Here is an 11,222-nt window from a genome sequence, read left to right as displayed (position 1 = left end):
CCACAAGGCACTCGGCATCCTTCTGTGCTTGGGAAGTAATTCCGCCACATCCCCGAAGTGATTTGAAAACCCAAACACCGCCGACCGACCACAGCAACGCAGGCGGAGCACTTCAGCGCCTCCCAGTCACCCGGCCGGCCGCCCCGCCCCCCGAGGGAGGAGCCTGACTCGCCCCGCCCCCCCTCGCGTAACCCGGATACACACCCACGCTCCCCTTTCACCTCCCGGCCGTTGGCTAACGTGGAACCTAGACCCGCCGGCCGGCTCAGCAGCGGGGAGCGCGCTGCCCCGGGGGAGTCGGGAGCTCGGAACGGCCGCGGGGGGCTTCTCAGCGCGGCTTGGTCTTTCCCGGGAGGGAGCAATGGGGCGTGCGGGCGCCGGGGAGCTGGCGCCGGTATAGACCGCGCAGCGCCCGGTTCGGGAGCGCGGGGAGGCCTGTGAGGGCCACCGCCCCGAGCGCCCGGCCTCCCGCCATGGCCCCCATGGGCATCCGCCTGTCCCCGCTGGGGGTGGCCGTGTTCTGCCTGCTGGGGCTCGGCGTGCTCTACCACCTCTATTCAGGCTTCCTGGCCGGCCGCTTCAGCCTCTTTGGCCTGGGCGGCGAGCCGGGCGGCGGGGCGGCGGGGCCCGTGGCCTCGGCCGACGGGGGCACGGTGGACCTGCGCGAGATGCTGGCCGTGTCGGTGCTGGCGGCCGTGCGCGGCGGCGAGGAGGTGCGGCGCGTACGCGAGAGCAACGTCCTCCACGAGAAGTCCAAGGGGAAGACGCGCGAGGGAGCGGACGACAAGATGACCAGTGGAGACGTGTTGTCCAACCGCAAGATGTTCTACCTACTCAAGACCGCCTTCCCCAGCGTGCAGGTGGGCTCCGTGCGGGCCGGGTGGGCGCAGGCCGGGACGCCTGGACTTCTCCGACAGCCCGGGGCGGTCGGGCTCTGTCTCCGATTGGGCGGATCTGGGGATGGAGACCCACAAGTTGAGGTGCTCAAGGTCACACTGAAAGTTGGTGGAAGAGCTGGGGGAGGTCACGGGTCGTCGACTCGGCCCTTCTGGCTCCTCCCCTGGTGTGCGCGTCCGCTGGGCACCGGGGATCTGGAGCTCTGGGGTGTGGTATCCCTGGTATTCGAAGTCTGAGAAAGTTAACTTCACTCCCTGCCACCGGCTCTTCTGTAAAATGAAAGGGTAAGGAAATGGCAACCCACTCCAGTGTTCTTGCCTGGAGAATCCCAGGGACGGGGGAGCCTGGTGGGCTGCCGTCTGTGGGGTCGCACAGAGTCGGACACGACTGAAGCGACTTAGCAGCAGCAGCAGCAGCAGCAGCAGGACTAGAATCACCGAGGCCCTCAATCTTTCTTGCTTTTAGTTGTTGGAAGGGTCGATACACGTTTCCTGGTGGACCTGCCAGGAGCCAGCTGAAGACTGGGAACTGTAGACATCTGTCTTGCTGCAGAGCTGTTAGTATGCAGGGCATTTGTGACTAGTGTGACCACGGTTTACCTTAGCTGTGGACTCATCAGGACCGTCTTGATGGCATATATTTGAGGGGCCCTTAAAGGAAGTGTTTGGGAGTATGATTCCCAGCAACCTGACTTCACCCTTCTAGCCCATATTTACTCCAAAGAATGAGAATTGAAGAACGTTTCTGGGGGAAGAAATTGACATTTTCTTAGGGAAATCCAGACATTTCGAATTTGTTAATACCTTTAAACTTCATCATTTCAGTGCAGCTGCTGCTGAATGCATAAAACTTTTAGTATTACAGTCCAGAGGAAGAGCTCACATAGTGTGGTGGTACTTCCTAAGTGTATGTGTTAACTCACCTAACAGTGGGTTTTGCCGATGAGGAAGAAAAATTATTTGCAGTTGAATTTCATTAATTAGATAAACAGTGAAATGTAAACCGCCGCTTTGGGGCAAGAGCTGACCTTTTACTGTTGTTCGTGTAAGAGAGTATTGTCATTGTAGCATTATCTTGTGTAACCTTCTCTCCAGTCTTTCCTGTTATTCCTTTTTCTTTCTTTCTTCATCTTTTTTTTTCTTTCCTTTTTAAACTTTCTTTTTGTAGCGGGAAGGAACTTTGGCTTTCATATCATGAGCTGCTGGGTACCTGATGTAATTGACATGATAGTTCTCCAACAAAACAGAATGTTTCATGTTTTTCTTTTGTCCTTTGGTGCTTTACCATCACAAATGATACTTACCTTGTGTTTGTATTTAAATATAAGATGTGCTTGTAAAATTTCTTTTTCATTTCTCTGAAGCATATGGTGTTCAGAGTTTGTGGGGAAAACAGGAGTTTCAGAAAAGTTGGTGTAAACAGTTATAATATGTTTATTAATAGTGATAGTAATTAGTGATAGTAATTAAAATAGTGATAGTAATCATGTATTGATTACTATTTTAGCTAGTATAGTCCTTGCTACATAAGACTTGACTTGGCCCTCACAGCAGCCTTAAGAAGTAAAGTTTATTTTGCCCACCTTCCAAATGGGAGCCCTAAGACTCATGACACTCCGCTTCACAGTTTATATGAAGTACCTTTAGAACTACCTTTAGGAGGCTGTTTAGAGCCTAAAGTATGATCTCCTCGGGAAAATGTAAAATTGTAAAAATTTGAAAGCAATAATAGTGAAATATAACAGTAGAGTTGACTTTTTTTTTTAAAAAGGTCAGTACAAAAATACTTTCAATACTTATTCTTAAGTATTGAAAATGTATAGCCATATGTACGTATATGTTCAAACACAAATTCCATCCCACCCCACCTCTACCAAAACTTTTATTCTGTGGGTAACTTCCGTAGGATTCTGCATTTGTTTTCTCTCTTATTAACAAGCGCTAAGGGAATTACTGCCAAGAGTGATGAGCTGCATTTTGTTAAGCACAAAAACTAAGCTTTTTACAGATGTTACTGCTGCTAAGTCACTTCAGTCGTGTCCGACTCTATACGACCCCATAGACGGCAGCCCACCAGGCTCCCCCGTCCCTGGAATTCTCCAGGCAAGAACACTGGAGTGGGTTTACAGATATTGAAGTCTGCCTTTATGTAAAATAGCTTTGTTTTCTTGTGACTGAATGTTTGCAGGTCCTTCTTTTGTGTTCTACTTGGATGGTGATTGAAATAGAGGAAGTTATGTTCATTTAGATGAAATCAGAGTAGGATGGTATCATGATGAGCTGTCTCCTTTTGTCAGCATGTTAGACTAGAGGCCAAATGTAGCTGTCTAGGTAGTGACTCAGTCCTAGATTCTTTCCTTTCTTCTTTCTCTTCCTTCAACACCCAGAAGTACAGTCTTAAATGTCGAGTTATTTTTGAAGCCTCACCTGAAATTTTTCAGTGAAGATCTTAAGTTGAATACCACTTAGTTTAGGTCCTTATGGAAAATTAGCATTGAGAAGCCACAGATCCTCTTTTTATCCTGATGCCCTGTACAAATGGAGTCAGAGGCTTGAGCCCTCCTGTCTGCTGTTCACTCCTTAGTAACAAGATACTGCAGGTGTCACTTACTCTGAACTGGGGACATTTTTGCCCCAAGGGGACATGTAGCAGTGTCTGGAGATTTGGGGTTGTCACAATGGGAGGCAGCACTCTGGTGTCATCTAGTAGCTAGAGGGTAAAGTCTCGTGAATGCACAGGACATTCCCCCTTCATGAAGAATGATCTGGCCTGATTTTCAGTTGGTGTTCAGGTTGAGAAGCCCCACTCTAAAGCGGTGCACATTCTAAGAAAACTCAAAGTTTGACCTAGGACCTCTTGATTCCCTTTGGTCTTCAGCCTTTCTCATTTGGGATCTTGGGAGAGTCCTTAGAGCATCCTTTCTCCTCTTCCTAAACTCACTGGCAATTCTGATTTCAGTGTAGAAATAAAAATAACTGCAGCCATTTATGTGGCACTGTCTCTCATTGTATCCTTCTGGATAATGATGAAAATGAAGGCTGAAGATAGTTTTTTCGGAATGGATTTTCAGCCACAGAGCACATTTAGCTTTATAGTTTTGATTTAAAGTACAGGGACCTCTCTTTTTGAGGGGCTCCTGTCCTTGACTTATCAAAACTTTTTGGCAGTGATTTATTTGATGATAAAGCATGATACTCCTAGCTGGTAGGAGTCTTGAGTCTGTACTATCCTTGACCTCAGAGATGAGAGCTAGACTCTTCTCTCTTGACAGGAGTAATTGCTGGAAAAGGAGTACGCACTTGAGAAGTGTGAAAGGGAAGATCAGGGCCTGGGGACCGAGGATCACAAAAAACTGAAAACAGTCATTTAGTGAGAGTAATAGCAGCCGGCTTTTATTAAGTGCTTACTCTGGGTTAAGCACTACCCCGAGTATTTCATTGAATTACCCAAAAAACCTAATAGGGAGATACGTTTATCATCCACGTTTAGCAATAAGGTAACTGCAGCTCAGAAAGATGAAGTGACTAGTCTAGGTAAGTCACCTACAGGGTAAAATGAGGAACTGGAATGAACTCAGGCAGTGCGATGATAGACCGCATACTCCTAATGGTTCTCTATGCAGGTCATAGGTAAATTCTTTGAGAGTTCTCTTGGTGGCTTGATGGGAAGGAAGCAGAAGAAGATGGGAAGTAAGGAAATAGAGACTAGAGAAACTAAGTAAAGACAAGAATTTGGGCTCTAAGCAACTTGGCTAGAGTGTTCCATTCTAGCCAAGAGCAGGTTTTATGGACTTTTTGTTTCATGTTTGTTTTTAAGGTGTGAGACACAGGACCATGTATAATTATTTGTAGGAATATATTTGAAAGGTTGACAGGAAAAGGCTTCTGTTGGGTGGAAGGAGAAAAAAGACAGCTGGAGAACCCTGTGTATCCATTTAGAAAATAGTTGTTGAATGCCTACTGAAAGCACAGTGTGAAGCATTATATCTTATGTAATGATTTATGGAGAAATACGGTAAATACTACCTTCTTAAGGCATTGACCCAAAGTTTCTTTGGCTCCAGAGTAACTGAACTGTCATATGAATGGCATTTACTGTATTTTAGGGTCTTGATTTCTTATTCTCCAATTCCCTGGTGAAGACTGAGACCCAGCAAGTAATGGGTGATGAGAGTAGATTGAGTAGAAAGTGTTAACAGGGAAGAAATGAAACTACATTGATGAAAACTAGTGTTGTCAATCATGAAGTATTTATGCCGTGCCAGGCCCTGGTTTGGGCAAGTGAGAACAGAGCTGTAGTAATGAAGGAAGCTGACCTTAAACTTACAGAACTTACATTCTAGTGGGTCAAGGTAGATGACAAATGTACAAATATATTGATTTCAGATGCTAACAAGGGCATTGAAGAAAGAATAAATAAGATCACGTGGGAAGAGTGCTGGCGTTGTGGGGTGGGGTCCTGCTCTGGCCGTGTTCGTCAGGGAAGGCCACTCTGAGGCACTTTCATGTGGGCCCAGAGCTGAACGATGACAAGCAGGCAGGCCACCATGCAGAGGTTTGAGGAAGGGTGTATGAACAGGAGAGTACAGGTGCAGTTCCCTGAAGACAAGTGAGTTTGGGATGGAGTAAATAAGGTACAAATAGAGTAAGCGTACTGGAGCCAGATCATCCTGGATGTACTTTTAAGAGTCTGGATTTTATCTCTATGTAATGAGAAACCTTTGGAAGGTGTTTTTTGGTTTTTGGGTTTTTTTTTTGGCTGACAAAGCAAGAAACTTTATTGGGAAGGGTGCCGCCCAGCTGGAGAGCAAGAGGGTAAAGAAACTAAGGAGTACTGGTCTGCCGCATGGCTCACAGTCTTGGGTTTTATAGTGATGAGATTACTTTCTGGATTGTCTGCATCCAATCATTCTGGCTCAGGGTCCTTCCTGGTGCCGCGGGTATTACTCAACCAAGATGGATTCCAGCAAGAATCCATCCACTTTCTACTCTCATCACTACTGCCTGTGTCTTAGCCCTCACCAGGGAATTGAAGAGTAAGAAATCAAGACCCTAAGATCCTGGGAAGTTGGTAAGACATGTGGCATTTCCTTTTAACCTTTCCCAGATTCTTCAGTTGGTGGTGGCTTGTCAGTTTTCCTCTTCCTCATGGGACCTACTGTTGTAAAATAACTCATGCAAATGGTTATACTGGTGTCTGGCCAGAGTGGGCGGTTTCAGTCAGTGTTTCCTGTGCAGTCCTCAGACTCAGGTCAGCAGCTCTTGGCAGCCATTATGCAAAGGTCATTGTGAGTGTCATTGGAAGGTTTTAGCAGGGAGCGACACCATCTGATTTAAGAAGATGGCATGTTGCCTGGTTGAGAAGGAAAGGCTCTTAAAGGCAATAATTGGTCTGTTTTGTTCATTATTATATCCCATTGCCCAAAGCAGTTTAGGATATGTAGTCATTAAATCATTATTGAATGAATGAATGCATCAGTGAATGCACAGTTGGAGGCAAGAGCAATCGAGGCTATTTTTGAAATCCAAGTGAGAGATAGAGGGTTCAAACTAGAATTTTCTTACTATAGAAAGAAAGTGAAGTCACTCAGTTGTGTCTGACTCTTTGCGACCCAATGGACTATAGACTACCCGGGTCCTTTGTCTGTGGGATTCTCCAGGCAAGAATGCTGGAATGGGTTGCCATTTCCTTCTCCAGGGGATCTTCCCAACCCAGGGATCAAACCCAGGTCTCCTGCATTGCTGTCAGACACTTTACCATGTGAGCCACCAGGGAAGCACAATGACAGTTATTTAGAATTGGGAGGTAGAATTTCTAGGGCTTAACTAGCTGGTGGAGCATGGAAAGGATTTGAGTTGGTAAGGCTGTTTACAATGGTGGGAGTGGTTTCTTAAATTTGTTGGTGTGTCATGGTAGTAGCAAGTAACAAATAGCTCTTGTGCAAAAGTGGGTCAGGTAACTTGCTTACTCTGCTTGTTTCTCCCCAACCTGACTCTCAGTGAAGATTTTGTCAAGCACATTTCTGTAACTTTAGCACATAGTCAGTTGAAAGAATATGAAGAACCTGATGAACTCTAGGCAGAGATCTTAATCATAAGGCACAGTGCTTGCCACTCAGACTTGGCACTACTATTTTTGTGAAACTGTAGTGATCAAGATGCCGGGAAATATTGAAGGCAGGAGGAGAAGGGGTTGACAGAGGATGAAATGGTTGGATGGCATCACTGACTCAATGGACATGAGTTTGAGCAAGTTCCGGGAGATGGTGGACAGGGAAGCCTGGGGTGCTGCAGTCCATGGGGTCGAAAAGAGTTGGACATGACTGAGGAACTGAACAACAATAAAAGTAGTGATTAAGACCCAGGAACTGATTCTCTTTTCCCAGAGTCACATCTGTTGTTTTAAGTTTATTCTGTGGTTTTTGCATCATCCAAGGTGGCCTAGTGTTGTCATTAAGATGTGGGCTCCAAAATCACTGCAGATGGTGACTGCAGCCATGAAATGAAAAGACACTTACTCCTTGGAAGGAAAGTTATGACCAACCTAGATGGCATATTGAAAAGCAGAGACATTACTTTGCCAACAAAGGTCCATCTAGTCAAGGCTGTGGTTTTTCCAGTGGTCATGTATGGATGTGAGAGTTGGACTATGAAGAAAGCTGAGCACCGAAAAATTGATGCTTTTGAACTGTGGTGTTGGAGAAGACTCCTTGGACTGCAAGGAGATCCAACCAGTCCATTCTGAAGGAGATCAGCCCTGGGATTTCTTTGGAGGGAACGATGCTAAAGCTGAAATTCCAGTACTTTGGCCACCTCATGCAAAGAGTTGACTCATTGGAAAAGACCGATGCTGAGAGGGATTGGGGGCAGGAAGAAAGGGGGATGACAGAGGATGAGATGGCTGAATGGCATCACGGACTCGATGGACATGAGTCTGAGTGAACTCCGGTAGTTGGTGATGGACAGGGAGGCCTGGAGTGCTGCGATTCATGGGGTCGCAAAGAGTTGGACACGACTGAGCGACTGAACTGAACTGAACTGAGCTGTGTAGCCAAAATGCTTTCTGGTAACATCTGCAAGGTGGCAGAAGAGGAATTCTCTGCTGTCACTCCCTCATAGAACATTGATTTTGGCAGTCTCCCATGGACAAGAGTTCCTTTATGGAAGTCCAGGAGTACAGGAGAGATGTTTCAACACACTGCTGGGGAAAAAAACTCCAAAAATGCATTGAAGAGAGTAAGAGGAATATTTTGACTTTTCTTGCGTTGCCCCTCTGTCAAGGTAATACAGCTCAGTGCCAGGAGAGACCCCCTCAGACTGTGATTACACCCACAAGAGTGTGTGCATGTACACCTGGCAAACTGTTGAGGAGGCCTCCTTGTTTCTCACCTCACCTGGATTACTGGGGTGGTCTGCATGTCTGAGGGCTGGAAGGAGCCATGGGAGCACCTAAGTCAGGATTCAGAACTCACCAGAGCGCTGCTAGTAACCTCTTCATAAATGCTGTCGGGAAGCTTGCCATAGCCACTGACTCCTTACCTGCAACCCCCTCCACCCCTAAATCCCCACAAGTGGCCTGTGAGCACTCCCAGCAATACAGACCTCTGGTTTTTTTCAAAAGGTAAAATTGACAGACCTTTAGCTAGACCAAGGTGAGTGTCCATCTGTGTATAAATTAATTTTTTAAAATATGATACACGTAAAATGGAGTGTTATTCTGGCTTTAAACAGAAGGACATCCTGCCGTTTGGGACAACATGGATGGACTTGGAAGGTGTTGTGCTAAGAGAAATGTACCAGACAAAGAAAAACACTATATGGTATCACTTATAGAAACAGTAGAATGGTGGTTCCCATATTCCAGGGGATGGGGTGAAAGGTGAGATGTTGGTCAGGTGTATGAACTTTCATTTATAACTAAGATGAGTAAGTTCTGAGGATCTAATGTACAGCAAGGTGACTGTGGTTTTACATTACTGTGTTATATACATGAAATTTGCTTTGAGAGTAGATCTCATGTGTTTTCACCACAAAATAGAAAAAGGGAAATATATGAAGTAGTAGATACATTAATTAACTTAATTGTGGTACTTACTCCACAATGTGCACGTGTATCATCTTGTCGTGCTGTACGCTTTAAATACATTCAGCTGTGTCAGTTATACCTCAGTGACGCTGGGGAGAAAGCCAAAATATGTCAAGGAAAGTCACCCAACCATGACATTTACATACATATATATTTTTTCTTTTTTTTTTTTCTATCCTTCCCCAGGTGGCTTGTTCCATTTCTAAGAAGAGATTAAAAAAAAAACAAAAAACAACCTTTAGGGATTTTGATTGAAGTTGCTTTAAATCTACAATTTGCAGATGGGAGAATTGATGTCTTTATCATTGTTTTGAAGGCCTATTTTTAAATCCATTATCACTTTTCTCTAACTGTTGTGTTCAGTTTTCCATAATATTGTCAGTCCATTGTCACATTTTTTAATGTATTTCTTTCCCTAAATATCTTTAAGCTTTAAATAGCTTGTTTCTTTGATACTTAGTTTCTTTCTATATTTTTCTAGATTCTCTGTCCTGCTTACACAACAAGCTAAGTTCGAATATTCAATTGGAAAGCACTGGAAGACAACATATCTGGAATTTCTTATATATTTTCATTGGCAAAGAATTTCCTTGAAATAAAAGTGCTAATTTATCTGCTTTCAATTTGGGGGATTTTATCTAAATTGTTTTTCTCTATTGTGCTTTTTCCAGGTAGTATTTTTTTTCTTTAAAACCTTTTAAACTGTCAACCATTCTCAACCATTGATGCAGATCAATACGGAGGAACATGTGGATGCATCTGATCAAGAGGTGATCTTGTGGGATCGGAAGATTCCTGAGGACATCCTAAAGGAAATAGCCACTCCCCAGGAAGTGCCGGCAGAGAGCGTCACCGTCTGGATTGACCCACTGGATGCCACACAGGAATACACGGGTGACTTTTCAATTAAAACTGATCTCAGACTTGATATCGCCTTTATGTATTAGAGAACCAGAACAAGGGCAGGTGGTATATTCCTGGTGGTGAATATTTTTTCCATATGGACACAACTTGTCCAGTTGGATTAAAGCACTATGCTCTGAAACTTCTGGAGTGGATCAGTTAGTTATTGTCAACCTTTTTTGACTGATGTATCATAGCATCCTCTTCTCAGTGACAGTGGCTCACTGTGTCACTGATTCTTTAGTGAAGGGAAGTTTCTGGCAGTCACAACAACAAAATGGTTTCTATCGGACACCTGTTTATTGAAGTGTTTATTTATATATTGACTTGTGTATTGAGGTGTGCATTGTTGAGGTATTTATTTATATAAACAATACACTATTGCCTTGTGATGTTGGGAATTTAGATTTTATTGCATACGCATCCAGTCTTAGAATTAAAAATAGTAAATCCTAGGCACCCAGGGAAAGTAAGTGGCAAAATCAGAGTTATTTCCCCCACCTCCTATTTCTGTCCTTCTCATCCAGTTCTAGCTCTTATTTTATTTCTGTGGATTTTCTTCCAGGCCTTATATCTTACCCAGAGGCTATCTAATTTCTGTCTTTTCTTTATTCTCTTGGTATGTAAAAATTGGTGGCTTATGTATTTGTCCAACTAAATGATACATTCTCTGAGTGTGGGGGCTTCTTCTTTTTTCCTCCTTTGTATTCTTGTGCTTAAGCACAGAAATTGACCCAAAATAGACACTCAGCAGATAACTATTTGGAGAACAGGGAGAAGGCACTAGATGTGTGTATCTAGTAGTAACAAATTCTAAAACAGAAGTTTGCAGAAATAGATAATAGAAACATGGACTGTTGAGAGGTTCCTTTACAAGTGTTTTTTCCTGGACTGAAACTGATGTGCTGATATAATGGTGACAATACTTAGTGAGTACACCCCTTGTACAGGGTCTTTTTTGAGTGCTTGAGACTCAATTTTCATATTTAATCCCAACATTTTAATAATTGTTGTTATTGGATTGTTGTTTTTTTTTTTCTTGTAGAGGATCTTCGGAAGTATGTTACTACTATGGTGTGTGTGGCTGTAAATGGTAAACCTGTGCTAGGAGTAATACATAAACCATTTTCTGAATATACAGGTAAGAAATATGCTAAAGTTTCCAAAAGTTAATGTTATTGAATCATTTCCTGTATTATTTATGGTCCTGTGGAAATTTCAGCTGTGATTCAACAATTATTAGAGTCAGCCCCACCTCTCCCTTCACTGGATACAGTGAGGATTTTAGTGTTGGTGCTAGTAATGTATGACAAAGCATAGCTTTCTGAACTTGTTTA

General features: G+C 44.0%; 1 protein-coding gene across 1 annotated transcript in view; it reads left to right on the top strand.

Annotated features, from left to right (window-relative positions):
- The first annotated feature begins 221 nt into the window (after positions 1 to 221).
- IMPAD1 (inositol monophosphatase domain containing 1) overlaps positions 222 to 11,222 on the top strand; it is a 20,636-nt gene continuing 9,635 nt past the window's right edge. Inside the window, exons 1-3 of the mRNA XM_027561020.1 lie at positions 222 to 860; positions 9,714 to 9,876; positions 10,931 to 11,026. Of these exons, the coding sequence (XP_027416821.1) occupies positions 474 to 860; positions 9,714 to 9,876; positions 10,931 to 11,026 (646 nt within the window). The 5' untranslated portion in view covers positions 222 to 473. The remainder of the gene's footprint in view (positions 861 to 9,713; positions 9,877 to 10,930; positions 11,027 to 11,222) is intronic.

The sequence above is a fragment of the Bos indicus x Bos taurus genome, chromosome 14 (assembly GCF_003369695.1).
Source record: "Bos indicus x Bos taurus breed Angus x Brahman F1 hybrid chromosome 14, Bos_hybrid_MaternalHap_v2.0, whole genome shotgun sequence".
Classification (NCBI taxonomy): Eukaryota; Metazoa; Chordata; class Mammalia; order Artiodactyla; family Bovidae; genus Bos; species Bos indicus x Bos taurus.
The sequence above is the reverse complement of the archived record's forward strand: the minus strand, read 5'-3'. Positions and strand labels throughout refer to the sequence as shown.